The 24,171-nt window shown below is 46.0% G+C and overlaps 1 protein-coding gene across 1 annotated transcript in view; it reads right to left on the reverse strand.

Moving 5' to 3' along the window:
• Positions 1-24,171, reverse strand: part of LOC119962093 (von Willebrand factor D and EGF domain-containing protein-like) — a 423,161-nt gene that overhangs the window by 77,676 nt on the left and 321,314 nt on the right. The window contains exon 19 of the mRNA XM_038789945.1: positions 9,523-9,660. Coding sequence (XP_038645873.1) covers positions 9,523-9,660 — 138 coding nt within the window. The remainder of the gene's footprint in view (positions 1-9,522; positions 9,661-24,171) is intronic.

Here is a 24,171-nt window from a genome sequence, read left to right on the forward strand (position 1 = left end):
TACCCAGTCTGTTCATGTGCCTATCCAGATAAGTCTTAAAAGGTCACTAACGTATCTGCCTCAACCACCTCACCTGGCAGTGCATTCCAGGCCACCATCACCCTCTGTGTAAGAAATGTCCCCCGCACATCTCCACTGAACCTGTCCCCCCTTGTAATTATCATTTCCACCCTGGGAAAAAGCCTCCAACTGTTCACTCTATCTAGACCCCTATTAATTTTATAAACTTCAATCAGGTCGCCCTTCAGCCTCCGGCTCTCTAGGGAGAACATTCGCAGTTAATTCAATCTCTCCTCATAGCTAAAACCCTCCATCCCAGGCAACATCCTGGTAAACCTTTTCTATACTCTCTCCAAAGCCTCCATGTCCTTCTGGTAGTGTGGTGACCAGAATTGGACACAATATTCCAAATGTGGCCAAACCAACATTCTATATAATTGTAACATAGTTTTCGAGCTTTTATACTCAATACCCCGCCCAATGAAGGCAAGCATGCCATATGCTTTCTTTACCACCATTTCCACCTGTGCTGCCACGTTTAAGGATCTGTGGACCTGCATGCCAGATCTCTCTGTGTCTCTATGCTCCTGATGGTTCTGCCATTTATTTTATAGCTCCCACCTGAATTGGATCTACCAAAATGCATCACCTCGCATTTGTCCAGGTTAAATTCCATCTGACATTTCTCTGCCCAATTTTGCAGCCTATCTATATCCTGTTGTATTCTCTGACAATCTTCATCATTCTCCACAACTCCTGCAATATTAGTATCATCTGCAAAATGATACCAGCCTCCCTGGACAGGCGCCGGAATGTGGCGACTAGGGGCTTTTCACAGTAACTTCATTGAAGCCTACTTGTGACAATAAGCGATTTTCATTTTCATTTCATTTTTCAAACTTGCTAATCAGACCCGTTAGGTTTTCTTCCAAGTCATTTATATGTATTACAGGTTTATCTCCAAGTCATTTATATATATTACAAAGAGTACAGGTCCCAATACTGATCCCTGTGGAACACCACTAGTTACAGACCTCCATTCGGAAAAACACCCTTCCACTGCTACCCTCTGTCTTCTATGGCCAAGCCAGTTCTGGATCCATCCAGCTAGTTCACCCCTGACCCCATGTGATTTAATCTTTTGCACCAGCCTGATATGAGGGACCTTATCAAATGCTTTACTAAAGTCCATATAGGCAATATCTACAGCCCTTCCTTTGTCAATCGTTTCTGTCACCTCCTCAAAAACTTCAATCAAATTAGTGAGAGACATTACCTCTCTCGTATAAAACCATGCTGTCTGTCGCTAATAAGACTATTCACTTCCAAATGTGCATAGATCCTGGACGTGATTCTCCGACCCCCCCCCCCCCCCCCACCCCCCCCCCCCCCCCCCCCCCCCGGGCCGGGTCGGAGAATCGCCGGGGGCGGTGTGAATCCTGCCCCCGCAGGCTGTCGAATACTCCGGCGCCAAGGATTTGGCGGGGGCAGGAATCACGCCGTGCTGGTCGGCAGCCGCTGGCAGCAGCCCCCCCGGCAATTCTCTGGCCCGCAATAGGCCGAGTGGCTGCCCGTTTTTTGCCAGTCCCATCGGGTTAAATTGGAATAGGTCCTTACCGGATCTGGGGGCGTGGGCGGCCTCCGGGGTTCTCGGGAGGATCTGGCCCCAGGAGGTGCCCCCACGGTGGCCTGGCCTGCGACCAGGGCCCACCGATCCGCGGGCGGGCCTGTGCCGTGGGGGCACTCTATTCCTCATCGGCCGCTGTGGTCCTCCATGGCCAATACAAAGACAAACCCTCCCGCGCATGCGCCGGGATGACGCCAGCACACGCTGGCGCTCCCACGCATGCGGCAATTCGTGCCGGCCGGTGGAGGCCCTTCAGCGCTGGTTGGTGTGGCGCCAAGCCCCTTCCCCGCCGGCCAGCGTGGCGCAAACCACTCCGGGGCCGGCCTAGCCCCTGAAGGTGTGGAGGATTCCACAACTTTGGGGCGGCCCGATGCCGGAGTGGTTCACGTCACACTTTCCCACCGGAGTTGCCCGCCCCGCCGATTACGGAAGAATTCCGCCCCCTATCTCTGAGAATCTTTTCGAACAATTTCACTATCACTGACGTCAAGTTCACTGGCCTATAATTACCGGATTATCCTTGCAACCCTTCTTGAATAACGGCACAATATTGGCTATCATCTGTGGCCAATGAGGCCACAAAGATTTCTGCCAGAGGCCCAGCGATTTCATCTCTTATCTGAACTGATGACCTGTGTTTAAAGACCTTTCTCTAACCAATCAGTTCAACCAGCGGGAAGAAGTGGCTTGTTAACTACCTCATGAAATCCACTGGTGCAGAGTTCCAATATTATCTCAGAGGGTCTGAGAGTCAGTCAGGTGGAGGTCATTGAAATGAATGTGACTCCCTGGAGGGAATTCTAATGCCTGCATAATTTAATTGAAGACAACCATTAGGCCATCCAAGCCAACTGCATTTCTGCACTTCACGTGGGGCGGCTTCAATGGGAAATCCCTTGCCAAGTGGCGGGAGTAGACAATCCCACCGCCAACGAATGGGGCGCTGCCATGAAACATATAGCGAGGGACCGGAGAATCCAGTCCTTTGTCTCTTGGTATACATTGCAGATGGAGGATATGACTTCGAAAGCACAAATGTTGGTTCAATGGGCGTGATTTTCCAGCCTCGTTGCGCTCTTGCTCAAGCAGAACGACGCTGGTGAATAGTGGGAGAGGCCAAAAGCGAGATCCACGCTGGGCGACAAGCAGTTTGCGCTGCAACCGACCTGCTCCCATAGGCAAAATCGGGATTTTGCCATAGCGTAGTGAGAAACCAACTATCACTACTTAAGCCCTATTTCCATACCATTAACAAGAGCCATGCCATATCCATAGCGCTCCCATCATTCAACGGCCTCCCCGGCAAGTGCTCACGCAGGTGCCGATTAGTACTCCTTTTGAAAAACGTGAACCTGGTGGATGGGCTTCTGTGGGGAGTCGTGGCGGTGAGTAACCATCTTTTCTCACAGGTAAAGAGTCCGGGGTGCTGGGCTAGCCACCCCAGTGCTCAGCAGGGGCGGGGGGAGACCCTTGGCAGGGGTGGGCCGTCATGAGGGGGGTGGCGTGGCTGCGCAGGGTAGCTGGGGGACAACCACTCACAGCATCACCATGCCAACCTCTGGATTGTGTGCACCCGTTCCGCGGCCAACCCCGGTCCCTGCCCGTCTACCCCAACGACCACCCGTAGCCCCACCGATTGCCGAGGCTTCTGGCTGCGCTGGTTCATGGCTATTGCTGATAGGAAATTGGCAATCGTGGTTAAATGAGCACTTCACAGATGCCAAGTGGATTCCCGTGGGTGGGAGGGCCATGTAGCATGTGGGCATCATTTCCAGCATCCCAATCACACTCTGATGCTTGGACACTGTTCTTGAACACTGCGGGAGGCAACACCATACACGCAACATCCGAACACCCAGGGGATGTGACACCGCTCCAGGGACATGTCCACAGCTGGAGGGTGGGTGAACGTCATAGGGAGCATGTATGGCGGTGGGGGAGACTACCTGGAGTTATGGGTAAAAGGTCCGTGGGTCAGCCCACATTGCGGAAGGAAGTGACTGAGGTACCATAATGGTTGTATGAAAAGTAGTGCAATGTGTTGTACAAACCCCATCCCCTCCTCCCCATTCCATACCTAATCACCCCGCCCCATCCCCCCTCCCCCGGTGCCCTCAGTGATCCTCAGTTTTCCCTCCAAGATCTACCACTAAGTGTTGGCATTTCCCCAGGATGCACATCTTGGGGTGGAGGCAGCCAGTTGCCTCCCTCGTCCCGTGGACTTCGATGCCCCTGGCGGGCATCCTCTGGGCCCTCTGGCCTGGCTCAGTTGTCGGCAGCACATGCACAGCCCTGTCCCGTGTGCTGACCTCGAGACGCAGCCTCATCAGAGGGGTGAAACTTGGGGGAGTTGATGTCCACCATCGCTACTCAATGGGATGGGCTTGGAACTCAGCGTCCACCCTCCCGATCGGCGCCCATAGGGCTCTGACATTAACCTTGGGACGGAGGGGCAGCTGGTTCAAGTCCCGGCTGGCCCTGCATGATCTGGCTCTGCCAGCCCTGGCGGTTCCCCATGGTCTGCACCATCGTGTCGATGCCCTGGGCGATATTCCTCAGTGTCTGGCACATGCTGTGCCTCAGCCATGACCATCTGAGAGCGGGACATGTCCCGCAGAACCTCATCAAGGTCGGCCTGGTACTGGGTGACATCCCCCAGCGAGTTGAACATTCTGCCAAGACCCTTGGCCGTGGCAGTCACTGACTGAGCAACGCCTTGGACGCCTTCACTTATGATGCTGACATTATGCACCAGGCTCTCCACTGCGGATGCCACCCCAGCAGTGTTGGCCTCGGTCCCACGCATTGCTGATGCCATCTCCTGTGCCCCTAGCCTCTGGGACTCCACAAATCAGCTATGGATCTGCTGGAGTGTTGCTGACATCTACTCTGAATGTCCTGGCCGCTCCTTATCATCTCCATCAGCTCAGAGTACCTCTGTACCACAGGCTCGGCATCAGGCTGGGACCAAGCTGGGTCCTGGGATCCAGCAGCCCTCTGACTGCTGTCTCGCCTGATGTGATCATCAGTGGTGAGGTGCTCATCAGATTGTGCCGCTGAAGCCTACCACTAACATATCCCACCGAGGTGTGTGTATCTGCGTTGGTGGAGGGTGCGGATGACAGCTGTACCGCAACTACAACGGTTGCATCCACAGAGTTCTCCTCCGAGGTGTTCTCCTCGGAGCCAGGAGGACCGTGGGAGAATGGACATATGGTCAGTGGGAGAGATGGGTCAGTCAGTAAAGCAATAACAACTGATGTTTGACAGGTTCCTCAAGTGGAGCCAAGTGGTTCCTCTCCTCTGCCAGACTCCGTGTGGGTGACCAATCTGTCCTCGTCCACCCAGTCACCTCCAGGGCCTGCTGCTTGAAGGGGATGAGGATTCTGATGCCCAGCACCCCTCCGCCGGTCTGGGCCTTTTCCCAATGGTTATGGGACACAGAGAAGGCATTGTTAGGCACGTGCATGGTTCATAGTGTGGGAAAAGGGGTTTAAAGATGAGGTTGGGGGGGGGGTGTTGAAGGGTGAGCGGGTTGGAGGAAGTGGGAGGGGGTTGGAGGAAGGGCTGGGGGCCCCCTGGGGGGTTGGGGGCTGGATGCTCCCTTTGTGGTGGGGGGCATTGGTGTCTACTCACTCGTGCTGCCCGGTGTAGGCTGTTGACCTTCTCTTGGCACTGAAAGCCAATCCTCCTGGTCACACTCCTCGAGCAGACAGCTGCCGCCACCTCATCCCAGTCAGCATGGCTGCCTTTTGACTGACTCTCTTGGACTCTCGGGGGAAGAAAACATCCCTCCTGGCCTCTAAGACATCCAGCAGCCTCCCCAGGTCAATGTCCCCGAATCTTGGGACCGGTCCCCTGGACGGCATTCTTGCAAGCTGGCTGGGGTTGGTTGAACCAGTGCAGCTTAAGTGCTGCTCGACCTTGTTTATCATAGAATTTACAGTGCAGAAGGAGGCCATTTGACCCATCAAGTCTGCACCGGCTCTTGGAAAGAGCACCCTACCCGCACGGTGGCATGGTGGTTAGCATCAATGCTTCACAGCTCCAGGGTCCCAGGTTCGATTCCCGGCTGGGTCACTGTCTGTGTGGAGTCTGCACGTCCTCCCCGTGTGTGCGTGGGTTTCCTCCGGGTGCTCCGGTTTCCTCCCACAGTCTAAAGATGTGCGGGTTAGGTGGATTGGCCATGCTAAATTGCCTGTAGTGTACGGTTAATGGGGGGATTGTTGGGTTACGGGTATACGGGTTACGTGGGTTTAAGTAGGGTGATCATTGCTCAGCACAACATTGAGGGCCGAAGGGCCTGTTCTGTGCTGTACTGTTCTATGTTCTATGTACCCAAGGTCAACACCTCCACCCTATCCCCATAACCCAGTAACCCCACCAAGACTAAGGGCAATTTTGGACACTAAGGGCAATTTAGCATGGCCAATCCACCTAACCGGCACATCTTTGGACTGTGGGAGGAAACCGGAGCACCTGGAGGAAACCCACGCAGACACGGGGAGGATGTGCAGACTCCGCACAGACAGTGACCCAAGCCGGAATCGAACCTGGGACCCTGGAGCTGTGAAACCATTGTGCTAACCACTATGCTGCCGTGCTGGCTGGGGGGTTGGTGAGAATGCTCCCAACGAATCAGGTGGCGAGTCTTCATTTGCGACGAGAAGCCCGTGAGGCCTAGTTAAGTGGACCAATTAACATTAAATTGCGTTGCCGGCCTCGCTGGGCTGAAGGCCGGTGAGCTCGTGGCAATTCCCGCTCGTTACCACACTTAGAAATTTTTCCAGAGAATTGCGTCCAATGCCATTGCCAACACTACAGTCCGAATTGTGATTTGCACCATCAGATATTTTGCACGTTACTTTTTTCTCAGTAAACAGGGTTGAACAGATTTTACATCATATGTGGTAATATGCAAATTATTATGTATTGCCTCTTCCGCCTCCATTTCCAATTGATTTTTCGAAAGATTCACTATTCAAAGGGAACAGAATTGTCTCTACCACAATCTGCCAACCTCTACATATTGGCAGCTGGAGATTCATTCGCAAACTAGAAAAAATTATTTGATTTTATTTTAACCTTCCTCTTTCCCACATGTAGGGGGTAAAGTTTTACCAGGCAAGGTGGGGTACATTTGGGTGTGTGTTGGGAGCTGATTCTCCTGAAAGTGATCTAGGGTCAGTATTCCAACAATACCTTGACCTTTCCTCAGTTTCACCAAGTAGATGTGTAGATGAGGGAGAGCCCCCTCTTCTCTTCATGGTGAAGTCATTTAACTATTTCAAGAAGCAATTAACGTCTGTTTCAGGTTTCTGCCTTTAACAGGCAGTTAAATGGGCAGACTTACTTCCTGAATTCAATGGAATGCACCAGAATCAGAGGTATAGCAGTGAAGTGCTTCTTTGGTGAAACTGAAAAGCCTTTGATCAATAAAACTGAAGAGCTCCAGCCATGGCCAGGTGAGAAGATGTTGCTCATAGGATGTCTTCCACGAGAGTACCTTTAGAGCTTAACAGGAGACTGCCAAATTTTGGAAGTCACTTCACCTGTCTGGCACATTACCTTCACTCTCCTTTTGCTGCACGTTGCTGCATCATGGAAGCAGTTTGTCCAGCTTACCGTACACCTCTGACAAAAGTGCAGAGGAGCAGCACAAGCAATAACAGCACCAGCAGCAGAAGCAGCTCCAACATCAGCTCCAGCTATTTTCCCTCCAGTCATATGGTGTTCCACAGGGCGGAGAGGATGGACAATGAGGAGGCGGACCTATGCCACAGGGTCTACTGGCAGAGGATCTGCTTCTTCAACATATCTGAGCAGCACTGTCTCAAAAGGCTCAGGCTTTCACAGCAGGCCTTTGCTGACTCCTGGAATGAGGGCTCCTTCCCATTTTGCCATGTCGGCACGCATTGCAGGTGGCTGTCAAGGTACCCATCAGTGAAGGTGCACCCCAACTCTCACCCCACTCCACCCCCGACCTCTGGTTTCCCTCCAATTACTTAATACACCTTCTGTAATGCATGACCAAATACGAACTTAATGCTCCAGGTGGAGTCTCATCAAAGTTAGATATGATGTGGAGATGCTGGCGTTGGACTGGGGTGGGCACAGTAAGAAGTCGAACAACACCAGGTTAAAGTCCAACTGGTTTATTTGGAATCACGAGCTTTCGCAGCGTCGCTTCTTCATCAAGTTGGATAAAACTTGAAAATCAACTCCTTTCACTCATGAGTCACACTTTTAGTTATACATCCCACAATTTCCTTTCTTTATTGCTCCAAACATGAGTCAATGGTTTTAATGACCAATGGATGCATCAAACCCCTTTGATTTTCTATGATTCTACCACATTGATCACATCACAGCAGCAAATAGTATTAAATAGACAAAAAACAGACCAAGGTTTATTTACTTTACCTTTTATCAACATGGCACAATGATAATGAAGTTGCTGACTAATGATAGCAATCAATTATTCAATAGTCTCAAATTATTTATATAATCTCACCCTTTATACTAATGTGTGAAACTCCAGCTGCCCATGTCTGCTTACTGACCTAACCTGTCCAGAATTGTTTGCTTTATCGCACACTGATTACCATCATCAGCCAATGCAGCTCATTTGGCGTTATCCGCATAATGAAGACATGAATATCTCATCTTCTAAGCCATTTGTAAAAATGATAAGCAAGAGTGGAGCTGACACTAATTCAGTGAGATTCCACTGACAACTGCCCACACATCACAATCTTTTGCTGTCTGCTGTTCAGGCAGTCATTAATTCAATCCAACAATTTTTCACCTATTTCATGGACATATAACTTGTAAATTATTTTGTTCCAGGGTAGTGTCAAATGCTTAAAATTCATGCAGATGACATTTGTTGCTGTAATTAAGTTCTGGCGTTAGCTCAAAAAAAAATACATTGATGAAACACATTCTACCCTTTCTCAACCTATAGACACTCAGGTTAAACATCCCCTGTTGTGCCAGATGACCCTTACACACCTAGTCAAAGTCGTAACATTTTTTTCTGCAATCAAGGTAATGTCCATAGATCTGAACTTCGATACTTCAACCCTTGCCTGTTTTACAGGGATTATATTTTCTACTTTCCAACCCATTTGAATGTTCCCAGCTCTGGCACGCTTTTAAAGATATCAATGAGTACGTGCAACTTGCTCAGCCACGTCTACCCATGGTGGAAATCAATAACCCTGGAGATTTATTGTTTACCTCAAGTTCTCTCTACCTATTGAATGTTCCTCTTTCGTCAGTCTCAGGATAAAGGGCTAGTCATTTAAGACTGAGATGAGGAGGAATTTCATCACTTAGAGAATGGTGAATCTTTGGAATTCTCTAGCCCAGAGGGCTGTGGAGGCTGTCACTGAATGTGCGGAAGACAGAAATAAATAGGTTTCTGGGTACTAACAACATCAATGTATATGGGGACAGTGCAGGATAATTGAATAGTGGAACAGGCCCAATGAGCTGAATGGACTCCTCCTGCTCCTATGCTCCAATGATAATGCTAACTCTCCCGCCCCCTGTTATTCATGTGCTAACCGCTGGGAGCAATCATTCACTATTTACCCTCTCCAATCTTCTATCGTTTTGAAAATATCTAATTTTGTGGGAAGAGTTTAATTTCTCACTATCGATGTGACATCTGCATGGAATAGTCTTTCAAAAGTTCTGTGCAGGTGCTGTGCAGATGTTTTACATTTTATGGGCTAAACAAGAATCCGCAGCCAATCTAAATTAGTTTCAACGATCACATTTATAGCATGAACTTGATTACAGGAACCAAAAGCATTTGGATGGCACCTTGCCTATATAAATGTCAGCTCTTTGTGAACTACAATTAATCAATACAATATGATACTCACGTTTGCAAGATCGGCCGTCACCCTGCATTTTGCCTGGGCAACTTCCACATTTGTACGATCCAAAGTTATTGAAACAGGAGGCTCCAGGAAAACAAGGAGTTTTTTTGCATTCATTAACATCTTCTTGACATGCAAGTCCTGCAATACAATATAGAACAGATGGCAAACTGAGTGTTTGACAAAATAATATATGAAAACGAGTCTCCTCCCAGGAAGAGTCACCAATGATCATTGTTACATTAATGTACAATTCATTTGGTTATTTGGCTTGAATAACAAATGGAATTTGTTGGAAAGGCATTGTCTGTTTCTCAGTGTTTGTAAAAAGAAACAATAGGTTTCTTTAAGCTTTTTCAAACTTATTCAGTTTTTATACTAATGTGACACCACTGGTCAGAAGGTTATATTTGGTGAAAAGAAGCAAAAAATACTGTGAATGCTGGAAATCAGAAATAAAAACAGGAAACGTTGTAAACACTCAAGGTATCATGCAGCATCTGAGTTCATAGAATTTACAGTGTAGAAGGAGGCCATTCGGTCCATCGAGTCTGCACCGGCTCTTGGAAAGAGCACCCGATCCAAGGTCAACACCTCCACCCTATCCCCATAACCCAGCAACCCCACCCAACACTAAGGGCAATTTTGGACACTAAGGGCAATTTAGCATGGCCAATCCACCTAACCCGCACATCTTTGGACTGTGTGAGGAAACCGGAGCACCTGGAGGAAACCCACGCACACACGGGGAGGATGTGCAGACTCCACACAGACAGTGACCCAAGCCGGAATCGAACCTGGGACCCTGGAGCTGTGAAGCATTTGTGCTATCCACAATGCTACCGTGCTGCCCAAGAGCTTGCCTGTTCAGGTAAGCTGGTACAGGAATTGAACCCATGCTGCTGGCCTTGTTCTGCATTACAAACCAGCTGATTAACCCACTGAGCTAAACCAGCCCATATTCTATGTTCTATGAGGTAATTTCTTCATCAATTTTCTCTTCTGTCTCACTTGTCCCAAGTAGCATCTTATCATCAGTGATTATAACCCTCACCTCAATTCCATGACACATCTCCTCTGATTGTCCCTGCTCTAGTCCTTGCTCTACAACCTTAAGTACTGCTATGTCTCAGCCTGTGTTCTCCAACTCTTGCATCCTGTACATCCTTCTTTTTGTTCTCTCTGTTTCAATATCGCTGCCCAAGTCTTCAGCAGACATTACTGTTTGCAACTTGTTTTTTTTACACTCCTCTGATTTTGCTGCTGCCTTTAAAAGCCGTCATAAAACATTTAACCCTGCTTTCAATCACCTCTCCAAACTCTCTACGTCTGTTTCTCTTTTTAAGTCTTCAGTGTTCAGAGACGGTGTCTAAATTGAAGTTGCGATTGTTGTGGTACAGGAGCTTTTGAGTGTTCTCTAAAAGTTCCCAGTATTTTGACACATCATTCATGCTAATAATCAAAATGGAGCTTCTCCAGAAGTAACTTAGAAATTCTCATTTAAATGGCAATACTTTCCTTTGTGAACATAGATTGTCTGAAATGCCAGCTATCAAAGTGTTTCAATTTAAACACGTGCCAGAATTTTACATTGCTTGGGTGTTTGTGCATTAGACCAGGAAGCGTGAAAAATTACACGAGAAGACATCGGGCATGCTTCCCGAATTAATCGTCTCCTCGGGTGATATTTTGGCCGGCAGGCAGACACGAGTCGCAAGTGTATCCGCCAACAATTGAGAAGCCAGTATAAAAGAATTAAATAGCAATGAGCTAGGATTTAACATTGCCTGTCTGCTTTTGCAGTTGGCAAGGTGGCCTTTACGCTTTAGCAGCAACCTCGATCCACGGCAGGATGAAATTCAGGGTTCAAATAAAATTAACAAGTGTCTGGGGATTGAGGTCTATGCATGATTGTGCTGGCTGGACACACGCGGCACAAATTTTCCGCCGGTATTTATTGTTTACAGTTTGGATCTCCCTCAGACAACAATGCAATGGCTGTCCCATAAGGGAGTTCATTGAATGCACCGGCCCTTTTCTTGATATCCGTCCTCTTCCCGATCTCCCTGGCAGAGTTCTGTCTTTCAAAGAGCCTGTTCCACTACTGGATGGCCAATTAATAGCTTTCCAGCATGAGATTGCGTTATGAACGGGTGTCAGGTGGGAGCGTGTTTCACATCCACTACTGCCTGCGCCAACTTCGAACGTGTCCCAAAACATAAAATTCAGGCCAAAATAATACTTGACACTTACATCTTGAGGGAAACACTTAACCCGGCAAGATAAATGGCGGATTTGCAGCATATACAGCCCTGTATTAATCAGGTACCTGGGAGCAAGGCACTGTTGGAACATACTGCCCCATAATTCTGCTCCACTCATATTTTGTGTCGTTCAATTATACAGCTTCTGTGTAATGTTCTCACATTGACAGGACATGGTAAAGAACAATGAACTTCCACTTTGATTCTGCCAGCAGAGATCAGTCAACTTGGCGCAGCTTCTCTTCAACTGAATTCTTGGTGTGGCTCCTTAACTGAGAAGTGTAATCACAACTTTGGGATTTATGAGCTATACTTTTCACCTGCTTCCCCCAAAATAACCGATGACAATTGATCATAATTGTTATTGCAATGGTTTGCTCTGTTTATCCAATGCTTAATTATTATTTTTTTAAATTTTAGAGTACCCAATTCATTTTTTCCAATTAAGGGGCAATTTAGCATGGCCAATCCACCTAGCCTGCACATCTTTGGGTTGTGGGGGCGAAACCCATGCAAACACGGGGAGAATATGCAAACTCCACACGGATAGTGACCCAGAGCCGGGATCGAACCTGGCACCTCGGCGCCGTGAGGCAGCAGTGCTAACCACTGCACCACCCTGCTGCCTATTGAATTTTAATGTGGGCAGTTTAAGTGGTGGGACTGTACTTTTCCTTTTATAGATTTTCGATCATGCATCATCCCCATTACCTATACGAGTAGTATATTTCTTTTTCTACCCACCTCGAGCTAATGGTAAGGTAAGTTTTACCATCTGTGTATGGTGACCTAGAGTAAATTGTTAACTAATGTGTGTGAACATCTAGCTTTCTCAAGCTCAGATTTGGAAAGTTATATAAAGGGTTACCACAAAATATAACACTTAACTCATTCATTTGACAGTTACCATTTTGTGAAGCTTTGTAAATGTTAATGGTCAATATGCATTTCTTAGCCAGTGTGTAAATTGAGATTGATGTTGTATGCAATGATTATTATGCATGGTGTACAGATTTGACATGGAGTATATGTGCCTGTTGCAGCGATGAAAAGGACGCATTAAAGAATCTGTGATACTTTGGCAGGCCTCCCGAATGCAATGACAGTGGAGAAGTCCAGCTGAAACATGAGCAAATTCAAGTCATGGTGCAAAAATGTCTTTCTTCATGTTTGGACAACTCTGTGAAACATTAGTCATGGCAATCAAATGAATCCACATCATGCAGACTCTGAATGTCAACATATCTGGCACCTTACGTAGGATGACATACGTTAGACTATATGGTGGGGGGTGGGGGGAGCCTATTATTCACCCCTCCATGTCAAAGGCTGCCCCGCAGCAGTAATGTACTAGGGGTGACCTTAACAAGCTCAGTATGGGCCTTCCACCCCTCACCAGGAGGAATTCTCACCCTCAAGAGCTTTCAGCCAACTGGAAGTTCTTTGTAGTTTCACCAAGTTATGCACCAACTCAGATGGGGGCTTTGACAAAATGTTATATTGTTAACTTTTTTGTTCACTCAAACCACCTAAAACTGATTACGTTGCACTGTTTTTTAGTGTTGCTTAGTTACTGGGGAGTCACCTTTTCAATTGCTTGTTGATGAATGGGAAGGTATAATTGATGAGCATCCCTGGGGTGGCAGGTGTTCAATGAGTGAATGGTTGATTAGAGAATTGCATTGTGAACGTGCGGTTGGGAAATGGTGGAGGGGGGAAAGTGGCTGTCACATGTGGTTGTTATATAGTTGCGGTGGTGATGACTAACTGAACCTTACAGCCTACAAGAAAACCCCTGAGCAGCAATGCGAGCGGCTGACTTAGCGTCTACATTGGAATTCTTTTCCGATTGCGTGTGCTTGACATCTTGCTCCTCTGCAGCTCGAACATTCACTGTTGCACAATGTTGCACAGTGAGCAGAACACCAGGATCATTTTAGAGACCGTGACCAGGCAAGACTGAACGGCACCTCAAGATCTCTTTTGGCGCCTGGAACTCATCACAAGTATCTGAATACCCTGTGGTCAGATGGCCATTGTTTTCTTAGGCATCATTGGTCAGGTCCCTCACATATGTCATCAGCTTAGTTTAAACCCTTTGTCTCCGAGCATCCACTCCTCCAAGAAGGTCAGGGAGCTTGAACTAGAGCAGGAGGAAAGCATCACGGCAGTTCCCCAGAAATCCAGTGCAATCGTGCGCAAGCCATTTCTTGTTACTGCACAGCACCCAAACATTGATGGAATGTTCCATACAGTTTATCAATACTCTTTGTGGATTGGATTGCCACATGTGTGTGGTTAATGACAAGTTTCACCTGTGGAAGGCCAGTCAGAGAGGCAAATCCAAAGGCTTGTTCACTTTGATGAGCATCATCACAGGCAAAGTACTGCTGATGGTGGCAAATCAACCATTTACTGACCAGTTAAAGTTACTGTGTGCCATTATCTGGGAAATCCTGGATGTGTCTCTGGAAACAGCGTGGAAGAATCCAAAGACAAAAAAAGGTTGAGGACAGAAGTAACTTTCACAACTACAGGTAATGCGTAACCATCGTGTCCAGCAGGGAACAGGCTTTCTTCCAGGAGGTTGCAGATGTCTGTCGTCATGACAATCAAAGCAACCATGAAACAGCACTTTTACAAGAGGTCCAGGTAGCTGAGGCTCTCTCTGTCAACCCTGTAACATGGGTAACGCCTCCTGGAATTTTGGTCCTTCAGCCGACCCCTTGTAGGTCTCTCAACAACAGGCTGCCTGAAATGGTGAGCCTCATAACCCTTCCAACTCGCAAATTAGCCTCTCAGCAAATCCTTTCCCTGTGGGAGCTAAGAGATCAGCAATGAGCGCTGAGAATTTATTACTTCCATATTCATGCCTTTAGTCTGCCTTATGAATTGCCCCACAATTCTTTCACCATCCATTCAAAGACCATCTTCAAGAAGGCCGGAAACCTGCCAAAGTGATGTGACTGGTCAAAAGTCTGATGAAAAGTTCCTAATTTAAAAGTAACCTTCCTCTCTGGAGAAGTTTCCACATATGCATCAAAACTATTTTAAGTTAACTCGGCAAATTGCTTTTCTAGTTTGGCCCACAATAGCAATTCTTCTAAATCTTGACCCACATCTCTTAACTATTAACGTTCCCCCCAATAATTTAGTGAATTGGGTCTGGAGGAGGTAGAATATCTGGGGCAGGTTTGTACATGGATATATGTATGTCAAGGTAACTTATGAGAGTATAAAGCTGGTACAAATAAAAATGTACAGGTTTGAGAGAGTGCTATAAATATAGTACTAGTGGATAATGAGGAGAAATTTAGTTAATTGTTGGAGAATGGGTCCAATTATGTTTTGCAATTTCTGAATGTTAGGAGGGATCCTTAAGAGTTTTCATTCAGCAATTATATTTAAATTCTGCACGGCTGGAAATTACTTTGCCGTGTTACTGAAATAAAATAAGGTCATACAAATTCAGTGGAGCTGGCAACAGTTCTAAATCTTGGCTGCAAACAATATGAAGTCAAATTTTCCTCTTTAAAATTAAAGTTTCAAACCCAAACATATCTATTGGATTGTCCATGAGGTTACTGCGGATGCTGGAACCTGAAGCAAAAACAGAGCATACTGGAAAATTGCAGCAGGTCTGACAGCATCTGTGGAGAGGGAAGGGAGTTAATGTTTTGAGTCTGGATGAATTTGACAGCGTGCCGCACAGACTCGAAATGTTAGCTCCCTTCTCTCTCCACAGATGCTGTCAGACCATCGGGGAAGACTTGATGGACCAAACAATATGTTCCCGTTCCTTCCATTAAATCTGCTTGTGTGCAAATTATTTTGCCTCAAAATTATTTGAAAATGAAAAAAATGAAAATTGCTTATTGTCACGAGTAGGCTTCAATGAAGTTACTGTGAAAAGCCCCTAGTCGCCACATTCCGGCGTCTGTCCGGGGAGGCTGGTACGGGAAATGATCCGTGCTGCTGGCCTGCTTTAAAAGTCAGCGAGCTAAACCAGCCCCAGGCCATTATTTTCTTGGGCATCATTGGTCAAGTCCCTCACAGATGTCATCAGCTTAGTTTAAACCCTTTGTCTCCGAGCATCCACTCCTCCAAAAAGGTCAGGTTGCTTGAACTCCTTCTTGCAGGAGGAAAGCATCATGGCAGTTCCCCAGAAATCTAGTGCAATCGTGCGTAAGCCAATTCTTGTTACTGCACAGCACCCAAACATTGATGGAATGTTCCATGCAGTTTATCAATACTCTTTGTGGATTGGATTGCCACATGTGTGTGGTTAATGACAAGTTTCACCTGTGGAAGCCCAGTCAGAGGCAAATCCAAAGGCTTGTTCACTTTGATGAGCATCATCACGGGCAAAGTACTCCAGGCCTTGGCTGTAAGATTTTAAATCATTTAATATGTCTACTGTAAACTGAACTACTATGTTTAAAGACCGTGGTTTCGGAGAATAAAGGATACGTTATTTAAATGCTGAATAATGATGTGTGATGCCATTCCAGCATTCCTCTTATATACCTGCCTAACAAAAAGTATAAGAAACTCTCTATGGAACACATATAATTTTGAATCAAGCAGAAGACTAACTGATTCATAACAGTTATGAAAACAAAAACATTTCTCCAGTAGAAAAGAGGAGGTTGAAGGGAAGGGTTAACAAAAGTACAAAATATTTTGAAAAGGTAAACTGCGCCCCCACCCCCCCCCCCCCCCCCAGCTTCCCTACTGGTTGGGAAATGAATAACAGGGAAGAATAACCACAATAACATCAGAAAGTGTCAAGGCAATTGCTATTGTTCATACATGGAACTAATAGAACATGGAATGCTTCAATTACAAGTCGCTATTGAGTCAGCAAGTGTAACTCAGCTGAGGTGGAATCCAATAATTCTTTGTAAAGGAGGAATATAAAATGACATGGGGAAAGGGGATGGAGTACTCAGTGACAGTTGTAAAGGATAGGAGTGAACCACACCAATTGAAGAGATGTCGACCAGGCATGTGTTGTGAGCTGAATGACCTGCTTCTTAAATGCACATTCTATTCTTCTATAATACACAGACGTGTTGCAGTATTAGAATCACTTTGATGAATTATTATTCTTGAGACCACACATGTCAGAGGACTGAGTTATAATGAAAGATTGGGAGAACTTAAGAATGCTTGAGTTTTAAAAGAAGCAGGTTGAGGAAACATATAGAAGTATATGTGTAACCAAGTGGAATAGAAAAGGTTAATCTTGTGCCATTTTTCCAGTTTTTAACATTGCATTTTTATGGTGCAAGGATCCGTCTTGTTTGTTCCCTGTTTGTTCCCTTATTTACCCTTTTATTTTTGCTTTTACCATTTTGATCCATGAATGAGTAATGAACCTGTGACTTCAATGCAGACTGTATCTTTAACTCAAGCAGAAGCAATGGCCCGCGCCTTTAATTTAAGCAGGAAGAACCTGGAAGGCATCAGTGATGACTCGCTTTGATTGACTTTGCTGGAAGCAATGAATTGGCCCAGAAAGCTCTGCTCTGCCTGGAAACAGGCATTGATTGGATCGGTTCACACTGAAATGGTTCAGGGACACGAGAAGGTTTCAGTTTCACTTCGGCAACTCAGAGAGAAAATCTTTCTTCTCTACACTCTGTTTTTCAGCCAGAAAGACTGTGTTTTCTGAAGTGGCGGAAAGCCTGGATGAATCTGGTTACAGGAGAAACATTACAGATTCAGTGTCTGATAATTCTCTACAGAAGACCTGATGGGGCTGAGTTCTTGGAGAACAGAGGCCTGGGATCAAACTTTGAGTTGAAAGCCCAACTTGATTAAGAATAAGTCTCCAGAGAGCCTGTTGCCTGTAAATCCTATATTCTCTAACCTGCAAAGACCCTGAATAAATTATTCTGCAAGGAAGACCATTACCAGCTTTAAACCAGAGACTTTGATCGATCAGCGGGAAAGATCCATGATCCGAAGCAAGCCTATTATCTTTTGATCTTCATCATTATTATTTTCCATCCTTTTCCAATCCCTCTGTGATTTTCTGTCTCATGTGCGTGGGTGGAGGTTGGTGCAGTTAAAGTGGAGTCAGGTATTAGATCGGTGTTAAGCAGCCGTGTTTACTGCATATTTGCTCTAGTTATAAATAAACAGAAATTGTGCTTAAACTTACAAACCTGGTGACTGGAATTATTGGAGTGCCAAGGGCCAAAGATTTTGGGTATTTGTACCAGAATTGTTGGCTAATTAACTTGTGTTGTGTCTCCAGGGCCTGTGGGGTTGGAATTGATCATGTACTAGGCCAGGTTGTCGCAACAACAGTATGTGGGTGTCACTGGCGAGGCCAGTATTTGTTGACAATCCCTAATTGCCCTTAAGAAGGTGATGGTGAGCTGCCTTCTTGAACCGCTGCAGTCTATGTGGTGTAGGTACACCCACTGTGCTATTAGGGAGGGGTTTCCAGGATTTTAACACAGTAACGGCGATATATTTCCAAGTCAGATGGTGAATGACTTGAAGGGGAACCTTGAGGTGGTGATGTTCCCATGTATCTGCTGCCCTTGTCCTTCTAGATGGTAATGGTCGTGGGTTTGAAAGCTGAGCCCTGGTAAGTTCCTGCAGTGCATCCAGTAGATGGTACAACTTCTGCTACTGTGTGTCGATGGTGGAGGGAGTGAATGTTTGTGGATGGGGTACCAATCAAGTGGGCTGCTTTGCCCTGGATGGTGTCAAGCTTGCTGAGTTGGACCTGCACTCATCCTGGCAAGTGGGGAGTATTCCATCACACTCGGACTTGTGCCTTGTAGGTGGTGGATAGGCTTTGGGGAGGTGAATTACTCGCTGCAGGATTTCTCGCCTCTGACCTGCTCTAGCCACAATATATATCTATGGCTAGTCCAGTTCAGTTTCTGGCCAATGGGAACCCCCAGGTTATTGATAGTGGGAAAATGTGGTTATGGTAATAATGTCAAGAGGTGATGGTTGGATTCTGTCTTATTGGAGATGGTCATTGCCTGCCACTTGTGGCAAGTAACATTTGCACTATGCTTGTCAGCCCAAACCCGGATATAGTCAAGGTCTTGTTGCATTTACACATGGACTGTTTCAGTGTCTAAGGAGTTGTCGAATACTGCAGAACATCATCAGTGAATATCCCCACATTTGACCTTATGTTGGAAGGAAGTTCATTGATGAAGCAGCTGAAGATGGTTGGATCTCGGACTCTACTATAAAATCCATGAAATCCCTACAGTGCAGGAGGCCATTCGGCCCATCAATTCTGCACAGACCCTCCGACAGAGTACTCCACCTAGGCTTACTCCTCCCGCCCTCTGCTCATAACCCCACCTAAGCTGCACATCTTTGGACTGTGAGAGGAAACCGGAGCAGCCGGAGAAAACCAAGGAAACATGGAAGAATGTACAAACTCAGCAGACAGTCACTCAAAGTATAAATTGAACCCGGTTCCATAGTGCTGTGAGGTAGCAGTACTAACCACTATACTATCGTTCCATCCTTAGAGCTCCTGCAATTATTTCCCAGGACTGAGATAACCGACCTCCAAAAACCACAAGCATCTTCCTTTGTGCCAGGTATGACTCCAACCTGCGGAGTTTCCCCCTGATTCCCATTGCTAGGGCTCCTTTAAGCCATATTCGGTCGCGTGCTGCCTGATATCAAGGGGAGTCACTCTCACCTCACATCTGGAGTTAAGCTCCTTTGTTCATGTTTGAACCAAGGCTGTAATGAGGTCAGGAGCTGATTGACCCTGGTGGAACCCAAACTGAGCATCAGTGAGCAGGTTTTGTTGAGTAAGTGCTGCTTGATTGCACTGCTGATGACCCCTTCCATCACTTTAATGATGACTGAAAGTAGACTGATGGGGCAGTAATTTCCTGTGTTAGATTTGTCCTGCTTTTTGTGTACAGGACATAATTTTACACACAGTCAGGTAGATGCCAGTGTTATAGCTGTACTAGAACAGCTTGGCGAAGGGCACGGCAAGTTCAGGAGCACAAGTCTTCGCTACTACTGCTGGAATAGTGATAGAGCCCATAGCCATTGCAGTATCCTGTGCCTTCAGCCATTTCTTGGTATCAAGTTGGGTGAATCGAATTGGCTGAAGACTCGCACCTGCAATGTTGAGGACCTCTGGGGGAGACATAGACATAGAATTTACAGTGCAGAAGGAGACCATTTGGCCCATCGAGTCCATACCGGAAAGACCAACCCACCACCTCCACCCGATCCCCACTACCCAGTAACTCCACCTAACCTTTTTGAACACCATGGGCAATTTAGCATGGCCAATTCACATAAACCCAACATCTTTGGACTGGGAGAGGAAACCGGAGCACCCGGAGGAAACCCACGCAGACACGGGAAGAATGTGCAGATTCTCACAGACAGTGACCCAAGCCAGGAATCAAACCTGGGATCCTGGAGCTGTGAAGCCATAGTGCTAACCACTATGCTACCGTGCTGCAAGATGGATCATCCACTTGGCACTTCTGACTGAAGATTATTGTGATTGCTTTAGCCTGGTCTTTTGCACAAATGTGCTGGTCTCCTCCATCATCGAGGATGGGATATTTGTGGAGCCTCCTCCTCCAGTGTGTTTTTTAAGTGTCCACCACCATTCATGACTGAATATGGCAGAACTTAAATCTGATCCATTGGTTGTGGAATCTTTTAGCTCTGTCGATCACTTGCTGCGTATGTTGTTTGGTATGCAAGTAATCCAGAACAATAGCTTCATCAGGTTGACACCTCATTTTTCAGTATGCCTGTCACTGCTCCTGACATGCTCTCTTACACTCTTCATTGAATCAGGGTTGATCCCCTGGATTGGTGGTAATAGTAGAGTGGAGGATATGCAGATCACAGATTGTGGTTGAGTGCAATTCTGCTGCTGCTGTTGTTTTCAAGAAAGAAATGGATATATTTTTGATTTAAAAAACATGTTTAAGGGATATGGGCAACAGGCGAGGAGGTGGATTTGAGACCAGGAAGAGATCAGCCATGGTCTGATTGAATGGCGGAGCAGGCTCGAAGGTCTGAATTGCCTACTTCTGCTCCTAATTCCTATGCCACCGTCTCCCCCTTTAAGACAAGTTTGTGAAAACAAATTAGCAAAAGGCAACTTCAGGACTGATATGAGGGAAATTGTCACTTGAAGGAAGATTGATATCTGAGAAGGAACCTGTACATGAGGTAGTGCATATAAACATATTGGATGTTAAGTAAAGGGGGTTGGTTTAGCTCAGTTAGCTGGACAGCTGGTTCATGATGCAGAACGAGACCAACAGCATCGATTCAATTCCCGTACTGGCAAAGGTTATTCATGAAAGCCTGCCATCTCAACCTAATAATAATAATAACCGCTTATTGTCACAAGTAGGCTTCAATGAAGTTACTGTGAAAAGCCCCTCGTTGCCACATTCTGCCGCCTGTTCGGGGAGGCTGGTATGGGAATTGAACCTGCGCTGCTGCCTTGTTCCGCATTACAAGCCAGCTGTTTAGCCCACTGTATCCCTTGCCTGAGGCGTGGTCATCCTCAGGTTGAATCACCACCAGTCAGACCTCCCCCTCAAAGGGGAAAGCAGCCTGTGGTCATCTGGGACTAGGGTGATTTTACCAGATATAAACACACTAGAATCATTCAAGGTTCTAGTATGTTTATAATTACCCTAATTGCACTTGGACTGAGTCTCTTGCTTAGCCATTACAGAGGGCATGTTTTACTTTAAAGAGTCAATCACATTTCTGTGGATGTGGATTCATATGTAGGCCAGACCGGGTGAAGACGGTTGATTTCCAGATAAACTAGATGGGTTTTTATGGCAATCGACCACAGTTTCATGGTCATCGTTAAACTTTTAATTCCAGATTTTTATGGAATTACATTTCACCATCTGCTGTGGTGGGGTTTGAACCGGGGTCCACGGGGCATTAGCCTGGGTCTACTGATTACGAGTCCAACGACAATACCACTACTCCAAAGTCTCCATAATCCATTTTTCGAAACGGTTTTTCTTCCCGTTACGGAAAGAGCCTTAAGTGATGAAAGTGTAGAGCTTCATGGCTCGAACCACATAAATAAAAGAAACCCAGAATCTGGCAGAATATGATAAGCGAAGCTCAGCCATGCTAGGCAATTGGGAACAGACTGAGCAGCTGTTAGCAGTGTTAGAATGATCTGAATGAATTCTCAGCTGTTATCTGTTGCTTCAGCTTCCCATTTGTCTCAGACTTTTGCCCTAGATTACTTCACTTGTAACAAAAGCAAATTTCAAACCAATTCAGGGATTTGCAAATATCACCCAAAACATTCTTTAGCTCCTTCAATCCTATGAACAAAAGCAGCTCCATCCTATTTTGGCTACAGTTACTGTTAATGTCCTGGTTAAAGGGCTGTAAGTGTCGGCTCAGCGAGTTATTTTATCTGTGTCCAAGAGCACAGATCATTTTTGTCTGCCTAATGGGCCCTTTCTAACATTAATATTGTTATTAAAGACCTTCCATTAGAGCCCATACATGAACACTGATAAGCAGAAGCTTGGCTTACTACACACAGTAAATGAAGTTATCCACTCAGTACAGTCTCTTAATCTCCATGAGCACACTAGTTGGGCACTGTGCCTTTCAGAAGCTGAAGCGGTAAAATCCTCTCATTTCTAGGAGGGAATAATGGGCTATTGAAAATATTTGACATATGGTCCAAAATAATTGGAATAATAGTCCAAATTTTCTCTCCCAAGTCGGGTGCTCAGAGTTAGGAGATATCTCGATTCCCCAAACCCGACTTGGGAGAAATCTTCCCAAACAGCTGGATTTGTGTCACGGAAGTGGCGGGTGTGAAATTGAATCAGCCCCATTACCCCCAGAAACAGTGCGGAGGCGGTCACAGAGGTTGCCAAGTGCCAACGAGGGACTGTTTAAAAGGCCTGCCACAGTGCTCTGGAACTTCATCTTAGTTGTGACAAGAAAAGTAAGGCTCTCTAGTCCTCACAATCCCAATCCCTCAACTCCCTACACACTCTCCATGCCCTAACCATGCAGCCACATATCTCCCACTCAGCTTCACATGGCTCTTCATACCCTCCGGGCTAACCTATGATCCTCTAGCCACTCCCCCCATGGCCCTTTATAGCTCCCACCCCAACTTAGTTCCAACTTACACCAACCAATTCGCTCACCCACAGCCTTTATCCTTACACCTCCATGCCAACTCATAAGAATTCAGCATAGGCTGACCTCAGGAGCCACACTGAAATGAAATTAATTTAAGTATCTATCACAGACTTCACTATGTTAAATACACTCCCAATGATAAAAAGCTCATTCAATGCATTCAAATACCTTAGAGAACTTGATACATTCATAAATATTTGTATTTAAATCACTTTATAATCACATGGAGCTATCAATAAAACTATGAAGTTACAGACCCCTCTCTGTGATGTGGATAGGACTTGGAAGCAGCCAACCAGAAATAATAATGATAACATTCAGCCTTATGTTAGTAAACACCTATTGGAATTGCAAGCTACAATTTTTTCTGTCAAAATTTAAAGAGCAGGATATTTCAATGCTTTGACTGCTTGACAGTTCTACATACCTTATCCTTCTTTTATGCAGATTAATGCCTGCTGTTAATAATCTCAAAAGGGTACCTCAAACTCTCCAAAAGTATACCTGATCTGTTTCAAAAGGCTACCTGACTTGTCCAAAGAACTCTGGTGGGTTCAGACATTTTTCTCATATTTGTAAAGCCTACAAGCAGTGTTTCAGAACCCGAGTGATGGAAATTTCTTATGTGTGAAGGCAGTATCACTTTTAAATCTGCGAACTATGGACATGTGAAAAGTGTCCTGCCCCTGTTCTCTGCCCCCTGGGATTATGGTGGGTGCCAGATACCGGACAAAACCTCCACCATTTTGGCTGAGGTGCAAAACCCTTCCTACTCAGTGACAATCCAGAGTAATGTTAAGAATATAAATATGGAAAGCCCTGTATTCATCCTCAAGATCAGAAAGACCATATGCTGATAGTCACAAGTACTAAACACCCTCACTGAGCCAGACAAAAGGTAGAAGGTCTCCTATGGTGACAATGACAGAAGCTGATGAGCATTTCACATCTGTATCCATTAACATCTCCCCTACAATCTAATGTCTTCTGACAAACACCCATTTGAAGCATATCTGTAAAATGTGTTAATCTATTATTGCTTTATGTACATTTCTGCCTTTTGTCCAAGGTAACATTTCTGTGGTGCACTGTTGGTATTTATTCTTTCTCCCCCTAAAATCAATTGCAACAAGAGGACTGCTCGAGCATACATCTCACAGCAAGTCACATCCAACCATCTACCACAACTGTAACTGAC

This window comes from Scyliorhinus canicula, chromosome 2, assembly GCF_902713615.1.
Source record: "Scyliorhinus canicula chromosome 2, sScyCan1.1, whole genome shotgun sequence".
Classification (NCBI taxonomy): domain Eukaryota; kingdom Metazoa; phylum Chordata; class Chondrichthyes; order Carcharhiniformes; family Scyliorhinidae; genus Scyliorhinus; species Scyliorhinus canicula.